This window comes from Euwallacea similis, chromosome 5, assembly GCF_039881205.1.
Source record: "Euwallacea similis isolate ESF13 chromosome 5, ESF131.1, whole genome shotgun sequence".
Lineage (NCBI taxonomy): Eukaryota > Metazoa > Arthropoda > Insecta > Coleoptera > Curculionidae > Euwallacea > Euwallacea similis.
Window position 1 is genome coordinate 3,058,201 of NC_089613.1, and position 18,751 is coordinate 3,076,951.

Consider the following 18,751-nt stretch of genomic DNA (forward strand, 5'->3'; position numbering starts at 1 on the left):
AGATGCGGATCTCTAAAATCTGGATCAAAAGAGCTGAACAGGACTTGGATATATCCAGACTACTTCGGAAGAGCGTTGCTCGGCGCCTGCTTGAGCGCTGAGATTTTATCCGAGCATGACTTAACTCTTTCGTTCAGGTCCATTGAGGTCAAGTTAAGAACGGAGTAAACAATTTGTAAGCTCTGGAAGTGGGCCAATTGTGAATCACAATTGGTTAAAGCAGAAGTGCTTTGAAGGTGAGCTTTCGAATCATTGATTTTTAAGATGATCGAACACGAAACAAAGACATTGTTTAATAAAATAATTTATTATAACTTATTTATAATCAAAATTAATTAAAACAACAAACCTTAATACAAATGAAGTCTTCCTCTCTAAAACTGTGTTTATGCACAATTGCGAAACAAAATATTGTAATGCATTCCTCGAATACTAATAATTATGATAATTAAGGCGATATGGTACAAATAATGAGTAGGTTTTGTATGACATTCTTCCAGATACACGATTAAGAAAATACTAATTAAAATATTTTATTAATAAATTCCCGCTCATCGCAAAATTAATCGTACCTGAAAAAGACATCAGACAGAATAGCGGATACTAATACATCCAAATAAATATAAAGTAGACAGTCTATATACAAAATATTATAACTAAATTATGGTTGAACTTCGGTAACCAATGTAATCTTTTACAACCCCACACAACACTGGTAAAAACACTACTAAATGTCAAAATGGTAAAATGATTAAGGAAGTGACTTGTATGGAGTTGCAAACTTGGTAAAAAATGATGAACATGCCTGACTAGCAATTGTACTATAATATGAAATATCAAGAGGGCTTCAAGACCTGTTTATCCCTACTTCAGGTAACATTACTGTAATGTAAAAACCGGGATAAACACTGGTAAAGTGGGTGCTAGGGAATTGCTTGATATCATGATGTCTAATGAATGATGTTGCAATACTTAAGATGGCACTCCATCTACTCTGATAACTCCCAGAGCCAAAGTAATCTAAAATACTACTAGTTTATTACGATTATGAACACTTTAAATGCACAGCCGACCAACATCGGAGATCCTATTTGGAAAAAGAACGCATATTTTTGAACCTGGTTAAGTACCTACTGTGCCTCAGAACTAGGAACCAATCTTTTGACCGTGCTCGTGAACACTTGTCTAGTGACTGCCGGCCGCTCTCACATTATCATCATTGTCCCATTCCATGGGCCTAGGCTTCAGGCACACCCTGTACGGATTAGGGGAGATGGTAACGCCGACGATTCCCTTCAGACTCGGCAGGGTTTCACCTTCAGGTACGCACACTTCGAAGCTATGCAAGAGCGAGGACAAAAACAGGAAAATTTCCATTCTGGCCAGGACTTCTCCGAGACACATCCTCCTTCCCACTCCGAATGGCAAGAAATATTCGGGCTTGTGGACTTTCCCTTCTCCATTAATGAATCGGGAGGGATCGAACTTTTCCGGTTCTTTCCATAAGGTGGGGTCCATATGGACTGCGTGAAGTAGAGGTACTACTTGTGCATGTCGTGGCAAGTGGAAGCCGTTTAGTTTGATATCTCTGTAACAAGAAAAATTAGGTTCAGCTAAGGTCAGAAAAGGGTAATTCTTATAATTCTTAATTGGTAGAGGTATGCTCTTATTTTCAATTGAAGATGAGAACGTTAGATAAGATTAGAAGACCAGAAATTAACCATATTTTTATAGCAGAAAATATTCTGATGTTAACAAAAACTCTGATGGATGTGCAGTTTGAGGCCAGATTCTTGAATATGGATTTGCGTCATCACCTCTGGTATACCAAAATGACTTAATGAAAACAAATATAAATTAGAAGGAAAAGAACCAAGAAGGGAACGTAGAAAGCAAAGTCTTAATGAAGTTCCTCAGAATTGAGCAAACGAGGAATGAATTGGCACAAATCTTAGTTCAGGCGACGTCGATCTGCTTTGTAAAAGAATATATGTAGAATATTGTGATAGAAGCAATAATTTTTGGTGAAAAATGAACCCGGTCGTATTTACACGTGCTAGTGAATATAGAGATATTATAGTGATGAATTCGATTGATTCGATTTGCATTCGATTAATCGACGCTCTGGATTAATGAAGATAAATCAAAATTTGCTTTTAATTAAAGGTTAATGTATTTTCTAAGTCACTGTAGAGTATTGCCGACAAATTATATGTAGAAATGAAAGACATGAAAGAGGTAAAAATAAAAGCTTTCGCCGCCTGTTATTACATTTAAAGCTTCAGGTCACGAAAAGTATTGAGGACCCGTGAATTACTAAATTCAAATTTTAGGGTTAATTTCATCTCAACTAAGAGCGTTTAAGGTTATTGGAAAAGGGAACGCAAATGAATACCCGATGTTCATCTAATTTTTTTTTTTTATTAATTGCATTAAATTATTTTTTACCAGAAATAGTTTAGGTTTGGAATTTTTAGCGTTTACGCAGAAATAGTCATAATCAATGAGAGGTAAAAAATAAAATTACAAAATGGAAATTTGCAAGCCAGTCTACTTTGCGGCCATTCTATTGGTTGCAAATAACTTACCCATTTATGGGCAGAGTGACTGTAAAATCACTTTCTGCAGGTGCGTAAGTGTGCTTGCTTCATCAGTGTTCTTTCTCTGACTAAATCTGAATTATCAAATTTTAAATTACGTTTAACTTTAATACATGTTTTAAAACTATCAAAGTTGTTGAAAAGGCTTAGAAAAGGCAGACAGAAATGGATACGAAGGAAGTAAAAATTTCAGACAATGAAATGAAAATAAATTAAATATAATTTAGAATTAAACTGTTCAAATATAAATGGGAAAAGAACATTGATAAAGCAAGCGCTCTTACGCACTTGCAGAAAGTGATTTTACTCTGTCCAAAAATTGATAAGTTTTTTATTAGTTTTTTCATATGTTTACTTTGACTAACATTTCAACACCAAAGCTCATTGCACCCAAGCATCGTAAAGCAGATTTTCTTGGAAATTCCTTTTTGAAATTTCATTACGCACATCATTTGCACCTACTTTTGCACAAACGCTGAACATTCCAAATTTAATATAAAAAAGGTAATTTCCTCGACGTCCTAGAGAAGGCCTCTTCAGAGGATCATATATGGTAGCTCATAGGAGCACACCGAAAAGCATAAGCTGTCAGGAAAAATCATATTGGAAAACATTTGTCGCCCTGATACAGACAGTTTTTAAGTAAAATCGATTTGATGTTTGCATTTTTCGAAAATTTCAAGAAAACCAAACCGGTTGACCGATTGTTAAAAACGAAGCGCGAATGCGTACGGGATAAGAAGAAGCTCAATGAGGCATAACGATGATCATGGAAATCATGATCTGCATTCTTATTTGAAAAATTTTGGCAGAGAACACCTAAACAGGGACATGAAAATTTGGACTATCGGATTTGTAGGCCAAAATTGGTTTCCTTCATGAGCAAAGTTGCGGTGCATCAGGTTTTTTTTTGACATACCTTTTCCTGGTACTCTGGTACCTTCTCCAAGGTCCACCTCGTACGTTCGCGTTACAATATATGCGTATGGTTATTGATTGCGACATTTTTTAATATTTCATGTGCAAACTGTACATTAGTTCTTCTCTTCAAATATTACTGATGATTGGTTACATAAAGACGATTCTAGCAGGTCAAAAGCCTCTCCGTTGCGTAAAGTGAGCTGGTACACACAATATTAAAAAGCCTTTGCGTAGGGTTACGAAATTAGTTTGAGAAATCGTCTGACAGTATACTGCTGTTTAAGTTCATCGACCGAAAAATATATATAAATGAATTTTAGGCATACAAGGACTTTCACTTTTTTCGCAGGTGTGAATTTAAATTACCGGTTATATTGTCATAATCGTGCATAAAAAATTATTGGGCTCCATTAAAAAAATTGTTTTGCCAATGCGAAACATTAATGCTTTGCATCATATTGAAACAGAGGAAAACGAAATTAAGCGAACTTACTTGATAGGTGAGTGAGTGGTGCCCATAGGAACGATACTGGATATCCTGAGTACTTCCAAAATGGTAGATTCGGTAACCGGTAGGTAAGCTAGATCTTCTAACTTTGGTAACCTTTGACGACCAACGACTTGGTCCAGTTCTTCTTGCACAGCCTTCATGTGTTCAGGATTGTGCAACATAAATAAAACAGCCCAGTGTAAGGAACTCTTGATTGTTTCCATTCCAGCGGAAAACAGGTCTCCGATGATTTGTTGCATTTGGCGATCTGGAACAAAATTCCGAGGTTGCATTAAACTTATCGAGGCTCGTGAGCGATTAAGATTAAAGAGCGAGAGAAAAAAAAAACTTACCGTGATCTTTTCCTTCGAACAGGTGATGACCGACACCTTCTTCGTTGGCTTTTTGAATTTCATACAAATAAGTATCCAAAAGGTCACGGAGGTGGCTTGGTTCAAAAGTTCTGTTGTGCTCGTCGATCACTTCTTGGAAGAATTCGGCCATTTCTTCGCGATTCTGTAACCAAAGAAGAATGCGTTGACGTTGACAGAATTATAATACAATAATGGTACAAGACTAAAAGAAACTCAAAGAAAAAGGGTCTATATGAAGACAAAAATGTCTTTCGCCTATAGCAATGAGCCTCAGAACTTTTCTGTTGATACATTAACCATTCCAAAGTTTCACTAACTAACCACTAATTCTCAATATTGGAGGGAATTTGGAAGGACCAAAGACTGGTTAGATTCTTCATCCGGCGAATGCCGGTACAACCTTGGTGTAGGCGCTTCAGGATAGACTGGTTAATGGTTTCGGGGGTGTATGTTTAGTCCTGCTGTTAGGTTTGGTGTAAACAAAAATTTGTGGATATAAACCAGCAGCAACAGTTCGCTTTAAGACGTTTTAAGTCTGTTGCAACAGAAAGACAAACCGATTCCGTACGGTCAGAACGTATTTCTGACGATCCAAAATTGGTTCTCTTCAATTGGAACAAAGATTTTTATTTGCACTACAGGACTGATCCAAACAATTTTAATACGGACCTGGATTTCTTGTTCTTAAAGTTCGTTTAATTTGCAATTCGACGATGTGTCACAAGAACATGATTTCCGACGTTTCAGGGGCGAAAAATTTCACGTCAATATTTCTCAATGGAGTCTCTTCTACGGTCGTGCGTTTACTGTCTCCTACACGTGTCGCAGAAACTATTTGAACTTTGTTTTGATTGTGCTAAATATTATGTATAATTATTCGTATTTGAAGATAGCAATAAAAAATCGCTATAAGATGGCTCAAAAAGCGTAGTGAAACTGCTGCAAAAATTCTCAAATTCAGGTTTTGTCCAACAAAAATTCTTCACAACAATTTGACAATACTCAAAATATCTGGCATTATGAAAATATTCTTAAAAACCTCAGAAATTTCTTCAAAATTTAGTGGAAATCAGCTCGCAATTGACCACTTATAAGTGTGAGTCAATCTATGCGAAAAAACGCCGATTTTCTAAAAATCAAATAACCTTTTGGGGATGTTTACAAAAGTTTTCGCACAAATGAGGAATAAAACGGCTCAAAATTCTGCTCTTATTTAAAAATAATCAAAATGGCGTTTTTTCGAGATTTTAAAAGGGCTTTAAATGAAGACGCATCCGACGTTTTAGCGAAGTGCTGCACATTCAAAAGCGTGCCTTCCAAAATTTCGAAATCAATCGACAATTATTAGATTTAAAATGTCTGAAAAGAAAATATATGGCAAAAACTGAGCACATAGAGAACCTACTCCCTGAGGATTTTATCTACCGAATAATTTCTCTAGAAACGATGGAATAGGGAAGAACGTGGGCTAGTCTCTTGGTATCCATGGAAATTATTTTTTAAGTAAAGTTCTCAATAGGTACATCGATCCATTGGCCCTTAGGGCCAAAAATTGCCAAGGCTTGGACGCAAGTTAATTTCTACATAAACGCTGTATTTTTTTATTTCATTAGAAATTGCCGTCGCCATGGAAAATACGGTCAGATTAAACTAAACAGAATCTCAATAATTTGGCCCTTAAAAAAACTGGCCACCCACACAATATCTAGACCAGTTGATTAGCATTTAGATAACTCGAAAGCTGCTAATTTAAGGTCAAGGTTAGCCGGGTATACGGTTAGTAACACATTTCTGTTATCCAGCAGATATTAATAGTAACTGTGTCTTAAAGAGTGAAAGTAATTTGGATGTGCAAGGACATTATTAGTGCTTAGTAATTAATTGAGTTACCTTGGCGATTTTCTGGCGAGTCTTGGTGTGTCCGGGCCAGTACCTCAAAATGGGGATGAAAAACACGTACTCCAAGGAGCCAAAAAGTTGGAAGCCTTCTTCGATCAGCTCCATGAACCGAATAAATCTGGCATCGTTATGGGAGAATTTGACCGACATTAAAACGTCGCAAATGACATTGGAAATGGAGACCGCCAGCACCGGGTTCAGGTCGGTCGGCTGTCCATTGGTGGCCTTCAGAATTCGTAGGAAATCGTCCACTTCGCTCACTATTCTGTTTTCCATTCGCGCCTTCCTCGAGCTCAAGTACGACATGCCGAAGTGGCGAAGGCCGTCGTGGACGAACCTTCTCTGGTCCTTCCACAGTTTTCCTGAAGTGTTTATTACACCTGGAGAGGAAAAAAACTCACTAAGTGGTGAGTAATCTCAAACTTTCCATGGTGATAAATTTCGTAAACATGTGAATTTTAGCGGTCCGCAAATGAGCAAACACCATTATGACACTTTTATGTACACGCCTCATGAAAGAAGATCGAATAGGATTTTTATCAGTTTTTCGTCATGACAGAAACTAGGCTAAAATTGATAAAGGGACAAAGAGCTATTGATTGCCTATTGATGCGTATATTTCGAGAGATGACCCATGAAGGCCACTGAAGTAAATAAGTGTGTCAATTGATGCCGATGAAGGATTATAAAGGAAAATTGTATTTTCACTAGACGACTTACCGTAACCTTCCAAAATATTGGTGAGTTCAGTGCTGGGTCGACCAGTGAATTCCTCCTTTCTGAAGGCGTCTCTGATGGTTTTGTAATCACTAAGTACGACGATGAGTTGCGACCCGAGCCTTGCAGAAATCAACGACCCATACTTATGGGTTAAATCTCTGTAGAAAAGGTGAAGATCACCTTTGATTCTCAACAAGGAACCAAACACTGGTACTCCCCAAGGTCCTGGTGGAAGGCTCCTGCATTCCAACCATGACTGGAGGGTTCTTGCTAGAATTAACACTACGGTAAACACGAAAAGAACGGTCCTCGTCGCGTCCTCGTTGAGGACGGTCCACAAAACTGAAGCACTATATATGAACATAGTAATTTTTTTTCTCGAGGCAGTACTACCTATACGAGATTTTTTGGAGTGTTCAAGAGTCCGCGATATATCTATTGTGGTAGTATTTGTAGTATACTGCTTTTATACATCGGTTTACTACGGACTTAAGAAGCAGAAGTGGGGTGCAAGTGTGTGCAGTCTTGGTTAGGAGGAGCGCAAATCCTACCAATCACAGGTCGTACCGGTGCTCCTACCAATGATCGTAGTGGGTTCTCCGTTCATTCATTAATTTCCTTCAGTTGGTTCCGAAGTGGTACTGGACGAGGCACTGCCGGATTTCGGTGTCCTGTTTCAACCACGACGAGGTCTCGCCAGTAGATTCAAGATCAAGGTCAAAATAGTACTACAGATGGAGATTTGTGTGCAGTTACCGGTGCATGCGGTGTTTTGATTTGTTGGTTGTTGCTTCATTGTTTGCGTTTATCGGCGGGTATTTACAAGTGAGAATTACTTTCTAGTTATTTAACAGTATACAGGCTTTTGGGGTAAAATTGTAGGATTTCTGTGCGTTACATTTTGAAAAATGTAATTTAGATTCTTAATGGATCTTCAGAAAAAATCCATTGATGTAATTAGATATATTCCTTATTTTTGTAGATACACTTTTTTTTTAATGTAAGCTTATATTCGTTTGGTAAAATTCTAAATATAGTTTAGTGTTACCCTATTTTTGTCATGACGACTTCGGGCACCCGCAACAGTGCGCAATCAGTGCAATAGTATGGCCAACTCTTTCCATTATCCTTGCTTTGTTATGGCGATTGGTAATATTATATGTTAAATAGATTTAGATAGCTGTCGGCGACCATATATAAGGTACTGGCGAGCACTGGTGCGGGTGCCCCAATTCGCCATTGGTCATGCACGCGAATGTTATTTTATATTTCGATACTTTGTTTCACTTTACAATTATTATTGTTTGTTAGTAAAATCAGCTGATCTGTTAGGTATTCAATATTATTATTTATGTAATATGTACCAGTGTTAATAATCATGTTATATAAATGCTGACTAGTGCATAATAATTAGGGAAAAATGTTATTAACTTGTCGTGTGAATTTTTTGGAAAATTAGTATTTTTATTAAGTATTTTAAATTCAAATTTTGCTGTTTGCCATGCTAAATAGTTATTTACAGTACTATATAATGCGAGACTAGTTTTATGGCAGCATTAAAAGTATAAATTTAAGGTACTAGATTAATAGAGATTATTTTATTTTTTTCACATGTGGTCTATTCAGATTTACAAGTAAAGTGTTTTTAAATAAAAACTGTATAACATTTAGGTTTATGCTAGTAAAAAAAATTTTTTTTAATAGTGAATATGTATTTTTTTATAGGCATTCTGTTGTTGAAAGGCCGATTTAAAAAAAAAGGCACATATAAACTATACATCAAATTAAACGCACCTGCATTTTTTTGGTCACTTCCGACTGTAGTGTACTACTGCCGTATCCTTAACCTGTGGCAACCAATTAAAGACATATATACAGGGCGTCCTAAAATTGGCTATAGATATTATAAAGATGATTTGAAAAAATAGGCAAAAAGCTTCATATAAATATAGGTCAGTAAACGGACCCGAAGGAAACTTTAAATAGCGGACCCTGAATTGTCTTTTGTCGATATATATCGAAACGGTTTGGGGTAACATTATGAAATTTCGATCATCCCTTGAGACCTTTATGGCAAAAATTTTAGATGAAATTTAAAAATTTTGTTTAGAGATTGGTTAAACAATGCCGGCTTAGAGTATTTTTCGCTCTATCTATTTTGTTTGTAACTTTTCTTGCAATCTATTCGCAGGAATTAAAAAAACGTAGTTTCTTGCATTAAAATGGTGTTCTTTGTCTGCTTCGAAAATGTACACCGCTTTCGACTAAAATGGACTTTAAATATCTTTTCCTCGGTGAACTGATGCGCAACATGTGCATGAACGTTGCAATTTCTGCACTTTTCAGGAAAATAACTGTTCCCAGTAAGTCATTATTGAAGGCGATAATGAGTTACTAAAATTAATAAATTTAAATTGCCAGTGCAACATTGCCAAATTTGGAACCTTTAAATTAAAAAAATGTAATTTTTCTTGTTAATTACATACATCCATGGCAATTTACATATACTAACCACGTGTAAAATTCGTTTTACTTCGAAACCATGCATTTTTAAAAAGTTCACGTATGGCGCCTTTTTAATATCAAAAACCATGCTTTTTCAATTATTATGGTCAAATGATAGGGAAAGGCGCAAACAAAATAGTTAGGGCTAAAAATACCCCAAGTCGACCTTGTTTAACACGCCTCGTACCGAAATATTCAAATTTCCGAATTCACAAAAGTTAGCATGAAACGTATGACGAGAATTTCATTCATCTGTCAAATTTGAATTTCAACGATTCTGGTTTCGCATTGTTACGCTGAACCAATCACAAGCGAATTACAGCGATAATTTTCACTTGCAATTCTCAGGAGTAATGTAAGGGCAACGAGAATTATCGATAAGTTTAGCGAAAATTGCACATGTCCAAATTAAATTGAAAAAAAGTGTAAGCGGACGCAATGCACAAGTGCTATTTTCAGTTTAAATTGCGTGAGCGTCAAAAGTTGTTCAAAATTATAAATTAATTTTTACTGAACGAATAATTGTATTTAAGAAAAGAAGAAGAAATTATTTTATTCCGAAAGTTGTCGATGAAAACCCATTTGAATTGAATGAAATATTGAATTTAATTGAAACTCACTATTTAGTGGAATATTTTCCCAATACAGAAAATAGGCGCTATACGTAGGGCTTATATATTTTCTAGTATTGTTTGTTTCATTTTTCCTTGAAGAGGTCCTCCGAAGCGAGATATCTTTAAAAATCACTGTCAAAATTTTACATTCACTCGATATCGATACATTTGACTGATAACTGTTGGGCACAAGTCCATAGCTAGCGAGTAATTATCGGTACCTGCCGGGCAATTACAGCTGTAATTTTTCGATAATTGCATTCCTTAAATAGAGAGTTAAACATAGGAAGGAATTCTTCGCAATAATTGCACTAGTGCAAATTACCATTGTTATTCGCCAGTAAATGGTTCAGCGTATCAATGAGACACCAATATTTTATTCTTGAAATATGACAAATGAATGAAATTCTCGCTATTATTTCCCTAATCGATTTAGCACAGTTGATAAACTGATATATTTCAATCTTGCCGCGGTATTCTTCGAAAAAATGATTTTACTTAAAGAAAATTTTTGATAATTTTGCACTCGTGCAACTTCTAAAAGCTTATTGATAATTTTAGTTGCGTTTATTGTATTACCCCTGATAATGTATTTGAAAATTCAGGTTTATCTTCTTCAAAAAGGAGGATCTTATTTCAAGTCAATGGGGGAGGGAAAAACAGAGAATTTGCCAAGAACTGTAGGTATATAGAATCACATTTTCTAGAAAAATTTACGAGATATTTCCAGAAATTCTTGAGCATTGTATTTTAAGAGTATTATGAATTAGGACAATTTCTGCGGAAAAAAAACAAAAGAAATAAGTCTCTTTTTTGCGCACTTTACAAACCTCTTGAAGCCTCAATATACAGCAATTGTATGGCTACTTGAATTTATATCGCTCAAAATCAGATTTCAAAGATCAAGGAGTGTACTCATATTGTAAAAGAGTAAACAATTGTAATTACGCAATAAATAAATTAATTTAAGTGAACGACCTGCAATCATAACATTGATCGTTTTGCACAATTCTGGGATAAGTCGGTGTAAAAATTGCATTTTGCGGTTATTTGAAACGCGCACATTGGACATGAAGGCAAGCAGTCACACACTTTACGGCTTGTTTGCCTACTATGTAATGCTTTTTAGTTGTTTTAATATTGTGTTTCAATGATTTTAAATTAGGGTTAAAGTCTGCAAAAAGTAATAAGCTGGCATGTTATGACTGAAACATCCGTGAATTGCCAACATTCCTATTGCATCTTATTTGAATTTACTTGAACAAGTCAAAAAAAAAAAAGTTCACTTATATCCACTATACCTCAAGATGTTTTTACTTTTTTTGCCTTGGAATTGATGGATGTGGGAATCCAATTTCTAGGAAAAGTTATACTGGGTGAGTCGAGAGGATCGTGCCAAACTTCAGGAATGTATTGTACATGAAGAATAAATGTAAAAAAACTCAAATGTCGTTATCCCATTTTTATTTGGTTACCAGTTATAGCGTAAATAAATTCATAAATTTCATAAGAAATTTCATAAATAAACATTTTGGTTATCATAGTGTGGTGTTAATAAATGTTCAAAAATACCGTCATTGACTTCTAAATATTTTCTACTTCGTCTATGAAGAGCATTCGTTCCGCTCCTGATTGTTTCGTGTCAATTAGTGCAACTTCAGTGTCCACTTTTACTCGACACACCTCATTTTTAAATCAGCCCCACAAATAATGGTCTAATAGTGTGAGGTCTGGAAATCTTGGAGGCCAACTAATAAGGCCGCCGCAACCATTCCAACGTTACAAAGCTACATTTTATTGTAAATAGAACGATTTTATTGTAAAGAATTAAAAAAATCATTTCTGCTATAACTTGTAAACAAATAAAAATCGGATAACAACGTTTGAGTTTTTTTACATTTATTTTTCATGTACAATACACTCTTGCAGTTTGGCATGATCCTTTTGACTCTCCCTATATATAAATCTTGGCATATACTATAGAGCGATCAGGTTTAAAGATCGAATTTTTACATCACAAAATGCGTAACGAAATTCTTGGACCATATCAGACATAATATTGGAGAAGACTCTAATCCAAGATAATTGGTCGTAATATCTTTCTATATGTATTTTTTTTAGAATGGATCAGGAGATAAAATAGACCAATTTGTATGAAGTACACAAAACCTACGAACTGGCTTGACCTCATAATGATTACCTGCGTTTCATTACTATTAGACGAAAGTCACACATTTTTACTAGGTTGTAACTCTACCTACAAACGATAGACTAAACATCAAATGAGTGTGTCAATATAAAAAAATTGACTGAGGTTTCATATACCTAAATAATTATTAGTCTCAGACTTCTTTTCGAGTTTATTGACCCATCGATTTTTATCCAAATCGGTGCCAATATCAGAAAAGTTGCAGGTGCGCCAAAAAAATTAGGGTAAATCAATATCGCAATATTTTGCGTTGAGGTTGTCAACCTCATCTTTTTTTAAATTCGGTAAGTAGGCACCACTTCAGCACCTGAAGTGTTTGAATTAGAGTTTTTTCACTTTTAACCTCCGATTTTAGTATCCGATCAATATGAATTATTTATCAGTATTATCGGTCTTGAATATGGAAACGATTAATTTTTTAATAATTTTTTTAATAATAATTTAATTTAATTATATATTAATTTAAATTTTTTTCATAAACCATATAACCGGCATTACCATCGCATCGCAGTCCAGGAATTCTAGGATGATGATCCAACACTATTTCTAATTTGCGGTCCATACGGAAGCACCAAACTCACGTAATTTTCTTAGTATTGTATTTTACCGTATATTTTGGTTTTGATACCGTGATGCAATTCCCTGGGTTTATCCCCATAGTTCACTGACCAGTTACATTTATTCAAGTCTGCATTAGCAACGTTCATTAACGGAAAAAGAACTTATGGCAAGTTATATAAAAAGATGCAATCTATAAATATATGTAATCAGTTCATTTCTTATACAAAAAAGCTTAAAATTAAGAATTCCGTTCGTAGCGAATTGAGAATTGAGTTACTTGATGTATGTTGGGGAGGAGTTAGGAATAAAAAATTAAAAACAGATACATATGTATGTGCAGGAGATTCAGAGAACTATTTCACGAAGGAATATCAGAGAGAAACGGTAAAATCAGGTTAAGCGGATAAAGTCTCGATTGTTAGTAACAATTTCGATCAAGCGAATTTCAATTCCAATCAGTTTTCCCAAACAGTGTCTTCAGCTTTGGGTTAGGGAGCTTAGCTCCCTCTGAGGATTCACCACTGGTGAATCTGGATCTCTCTGCAAAACGAATTTTCAGGATTAGTAATTTGAGGCATTTTCTATAACATAGGGCAAAAATCTCGTCAACATTCCACTTTAAACGCGATAATTTGATGAATATAGGTGACTGTAAAGGCCAATAAAAAAGATTTTCAGATTTAACAATTTCCTCAATTTTACTCAAATAACGTGAAAGTTTGAGGATTTACTCTGTGAGATGTTGGATTTCTGGTAAAAATCAATCTCGCCCAAAATTCAACAGTCCTTTTGTGTTCTTCTAATTTACTGTCTGGAAGAGTCAAGTTTATTAAATTTATGACTCTTTCTTTATTATACAGAAAGAAGTGAAAAATGTTCTTTCTTTATTTTTGACCTCCTGAAAGTTTATCTCTTTCTCATGAGAAAACCAGATGGTCGAGGAGATAAATCAAAGGGTGTCTGCAATATCGGTCCTTAAGTATAGAGTGGTGGTAAATTTACGAATCTTTAACAGTTCTTGAGAAGTCTCTGTAACGCTACCACGGACGTGCCCTCTGACTGCGACTAAATAAAAGCAAGACCAAATTGAAATATCTCGCGTGAAATAATTTCTAAATCACACACCCAAAATAGGATATTTATTAAATAGAATGAAATAACTGGTCATCAAATTTTTACTTGGGAATCGTCAATTGGGAGAAAATATGTGACTCCGCAATGCGGAAAACCGGAGTCGTAATACATTCAGTCGGTTTTACTCGGGTCTGCGATTTCTTACGTTAAAAAAGAGCAAAATTGTCCTGCGTGCTACCAAAGCAATACCCAAACCTGATGTTAATTCATAACGATCAGATACTGAGTCAAAACAGATTTGTCTACTTGTTTACGACTAAAATGTCGCTCTCTTTGGTTTCACCTTCCTCCTACCTATGAAAAACAGGCTGTTAGGTCTCATAACGTATATTTACTTCTTCGTTTCACCAACGTCATCGCCATTCAACCTTAAGGAGTTCGTTGAATCATTTTTTGTCCCCTTGTTTACGTTTTCCCGTATATTAACATTGTCATACACAAGTAAACAATCAACAAATTTTTCAACCGGTGTGTCCGTCCGCACGGGCAGTTATCAAGAATGCGTATCATTCTCAGGAATTCCCGCAATATCGTCCACGTATTAAATTTGTATGAACCAGCACTTATTCATGAGGTGATTACTGACGATAGGAAAATGTTGAACCCTCAGATTACCTTTTCAGAAGGACTGCGCGTTCCAAGAGAGAAAAATTTAGTAGCAAAACAATTCCAAGAAACAAAGTTGTTTGTGTAATGGTTTTGTTGTATCTTGCGTTCATTGAAACTCTACTATGGAATGCCTTTAGCGTGAGAAAGAGGACCTCTCTTGGCCATGAGACTCCCAACAGCTCAACGAAATAAAGATATCTTGAGTTTACCCAAGATTATTCTTAATAAGTTGCTGATCAATGTTACTGAGGACTTCATCTTCGAGTTAAAAGCGTCATTCAGTTTTAGGTCAACAAACTTAATTATTTAAATATTGTAGTAAATTGCGAATTTGGAATTTGAGGTTTGTAAGTGATCATTTTGGTACTATTATCAGCATTCCTTTCACGTTGCTCTGAAGGCTAAAAGTGTAATTAATGGTTGACAATAAACTTAAGCACACACGTCTGTCTTCATCCTTCATAAATTTGAATACAAATGAGGCGGGCGCCTCATATCAATTATTGTGTAAAAATGATACAATAACTTAGTAGAAGACTACTTGGAACTCGCTTATACATTCTAAGAACAACCAGCAAAAATTGTGTCAAGTTTACTAAGTCGAGTTGAAATTTTTAAATCTGTCATTGACATACAAGTTCGTGGCTCGTGTGTGATTAACAACTATCTCATAGTACTATACTTATCGTTGTTGGGTGTTAGTGGTATTGGGAAATGAAGTAAAACGTTCCTATACGTTTGGTGCAATTGAAGAGCAACCAATCAAAACGCATTGTGTCCACTTTTGGACAAAAATGAGTTTAATGCGAATTTTACAAGCTAATTGAGCGTCCTGCGACAACTGCACATTGGGACGCACTACAATTTTTAAAGTAGTCAAAATTTTAAAGCCAATGGCAATAAATATCTTCAAACGATTCATGTTAAACCTGAAAAGTAACAAACTTTGAGAAATGTTGCATATCATGATTAACAACTGCAGTATATTGGGACACAGCGCATTTTATCTCCAATTAATAGCTGGCATTTCGTTTTGATGACTCCTTGCAGGCATGTTCTCATCAATTTATCACAAAATTCAGGTGTAAGTGCGTACCAAATCCCTCCAAGGGTTAATCTTGGAGCTTTAAAACTCCTTTGAGGACTTCATGTCAAGCGAATTCACTTACGTTCAAATCGGGGCTGTTTGAAGACCAAGAGATTACGTTAATATTATTTTCGCCAAACCATTGCTTTGTCAAAGGGGCAGTACGACAGGAAGCGCCGTCTTATTGAAAAATTAAATTTTGGTCATCGCACAACTGACGAATGCTCGGAAGTAATTTGTTTTGTAAAATCCGTCTATCTTCCTCCGCATTTATTATACCGTCTACAAACTCCATCTGACCTAATCCCTTGGCACACATGCATCCCAAAACCATTTGATCTTTATCAAACTTAACGGTTTGTTTTGAATAATCTTTTTGAAAGACCTCTTGTGTATTTCCAACACAGATGTCAAATTTGGACTCATCGCTGAAGACAAGCTTCTTCCAATCCTCACAAGTGCATCAAACTTTTGATTTTGCCCAAGTCGATCGATTTCTTTTTTGGGCTGCTGTTAAAAGGGGCTTTTGTTTGGCCAAAGGAAAATAATAAAAAGCAATTAAAAAGTAACGTACCTTGTGAAAACTAAATCCGGACATATGTATCCATTTTCGACAGCACTCTCTAAATTTTAAATCACATTCATCGTTTCATCTAGCAGTGATATCGCTCAAAGTGCTGCGTCTCTGTTCCTTGCGCATTTTTTACTAATGCTCGTCGATCTCTTTCTTTAACAATTTGACAACAACCAGTACTCCTACCTTTGATTTCAATTGTACCTCTGTCATTATGATATTTTACAAAATATTCTCGGCTGGCGACTGACAATTTTAAGTCCTCTGCTATTTTTTAATTGATTTTCCGTTAATGTGACGAGAAATAATAATTTCTCTTAATTTCTGGGAAATAGGCACACCTCGGACCATATTTACAGAATGTTTTCAAAACTATGGGTTGACAAGTGACAAAGTATACGCGTAAAACAGTGGAATATGTCAAAGTCAAGTCGTCAAAGCTTACTTAGGTTGTTGGTTATGGAGTCCCAATATACATATAGCTGTCAAGCATAATGTGCAATATTTTTTAAAGTTCGTCATATGTGGTGTTTAACAATAATTTTTTAAAATTAGTTTTTACTAGTTTTTTATGCACTGTATAAGCATTTTGAAAACGTAATTCGTTCAAGCATATTAGCAATTATAAGTCAAATATTAAGTCTTAAGATTATGATGCGTCCAAACGTATAGTTGTTAGGGCTAGAACAAACTCACCAATCTGCATTTCTTCCATGTTAAAAGCGAGGAAGAATTGCGACCAACGGATCAAAAAGCATTATGTGCACTGGAATGAAACAAAATGCATTATGTCCAAACGTTTTTTTTTTAATTTTTGGCAAAATTAACAACAAATTGATTTAACAAAATTATGTTATTTTTAATACACACCTAAAAATATAAAACTGCCGCATGTTTCTTAAGACATCTACAAATCATACAACGATATTTGTTTTTTGCGATTTTCTCGAAACAGCTTCGGGGCGATAATGCGTTTTGATTAGTCGCTCCCCAACTGTGCTGGTCCTACAGGGTGTATCGAATTACCAACCAAAATTGAACCAAATTCTACGAACAAAAATGACCTAACTTGTGTCTCCAGAGATTCATGACAATACAAGGCTGTTCAAACACCAACAACTACTAACGTCAGTGATAAGGAATTTTATAATTCCCTATTTCCTCATAGTTTACAACTAAAATGAATACAAATCTATCGTCAATCAATCAATCTCACTGATATACACATATGTCTTAATTTACAAGGCAATTAAATTTGCTTACTCGCCTCAAAGATAAGACATGAATCGAGATCTTACATAACTTTATTTGCGTCTTATTTTCATTTCCCGTTAAGATGAACCCCTATTTGGCGTCTGCTCATCTAATCCTAAGGCAAAGACCAATAATTAATAGAGAAGATTAAAAACTTTCCTATTTGAGGAACTTCAAAGAACCCCCGATTAGATAGAGTTCATTGACAGATTTAAGGGCGGATGTTTGCCGGTTCCTGATCATTAAAGAAATCAGCGTCGATCGACCCTTCAGAGGTTAACAACCTAAAGAGATCGTTAATGGTGAGAACAGGCCATAGATTTAGAGGAATTTGAAGTATCTAAGTTCATTGATCCGAAGGGCCGAGCAAAATTCTAGGAAATTGTCGGCGAACGGATGAATTATAGGAATTTTCCACAGACCCCTGGGGGGTACACTACTTTGGTGGCTGAGGGTGATTAAATTTCTTTTGGGAGATTTAATGAACTGAAAGTTGAGAAGATGGGAGTTATTACTATAAGTGGATTTTAATTTACTATGTTCCGGGTTATGAGATAGGTCCGTTCAAAAACGGATTTTAACTGAAAAAAAAGTCATTATTTACTATCAGTGATGATGATGATCGTCTAGCAGTCCCTTGATTTTCGGTTAATTAATCTATAACCCGACTCGAGCTGACTTTTGCGTTAGCCCTAAACTAACCAGGTTCTTAAAATTGATTTAATGACAAAGCGTTTTCGTTCATTTTGATTCAGTAACCTGTGGAGACTTGGTTCTCACCACAGTTCTCAATCTGAATTAATTAGATTTTAGTCTCACTTTTGATTCAGGGATCTAAATTGATCTAATTTTATGCAGTGAATTAAAACTGACTTCAGTATTGCGGTAGTTTAAATACAGTGATTGTTAGACATTAGTTTTTTCCTCAGTTTTAAATTTGCTTCTTGAATTGACTTGATATTTGTTTCGGATTTTGTCCAAGGACACGAACTGATCTGACTTTGTAAATGTTGTAAATTCAAACCGACTTCGGTTTACTTTCAGTTTTGATGGAGTAAATCGGGATAATTAATATTTGCCTCAGTTTTTAATCCCCAGCCTGAACTGATCCGACTGTTGTCCCAGTTTTTATTCAGATATAGGGACTGATTTGATTTTTTTTAGTGATTTCAAACGTAGAGTTATCCCTCGTTTTTATGC

General features: G+C 35.4%; 1 protein-coding gene across 1 annotated transcript; it reads right to left on the bottom strand.

Annotated features, from left to right (window-relative positions):
* Positions 1-288: 288 nt before the first annotated feature.
* Cyp18a1 (Cytochrome P450 18a1) lies at positions 289-7,954 on the bottom strand. The gene is made up of 5 exons (XM_066389991.1): positions 7,005-7,954; positions 6,276-6,664; positions 4,365-4,527; positions 4,015-4,279; positions 289-1,588 (listed from the first exon to the last, which is right to left on the bottom strand). The coding sequence occupies exons 1-5, from the start codon at positions 7,366-7,368 to the stop codon at positions 1,186-1,188; spliced, it is 1,584 nt and encodes a 527-aa protein (XP_066246088.1). The 5' UTR covers positions 7,369-7,954; the 3' UTR covers positions 289-1,185.
* Positions 7,955-18,751: the final 10,797 nt, after the last annotated feature.

Bases quoted from the DNA above. Each gene is read 5' to 3' on its own strand.
- Cyp18a1 (XM_066389991.1), bottom strand. From the start codon at position 7,368: ATGTTCATATATAGTGCTTCAGTTTTGTGGACCGTCCTCAACGAGGAC. The intron at 6,665-7,004 runs GTAAGTCGTCTA...TTTCCTCTCCAG, and splicing joins CAATATTTTGGAAGGTTACG to GTGTAATAAACACTTCAGGA. The intron at 4,280-4,364 runs GTAAGTTTTTTT...ATTTTGTTCCAG, and splicing joins GTTCGAAGGAAAAGATCACG to ATCGCCAAATGCAACAAATC.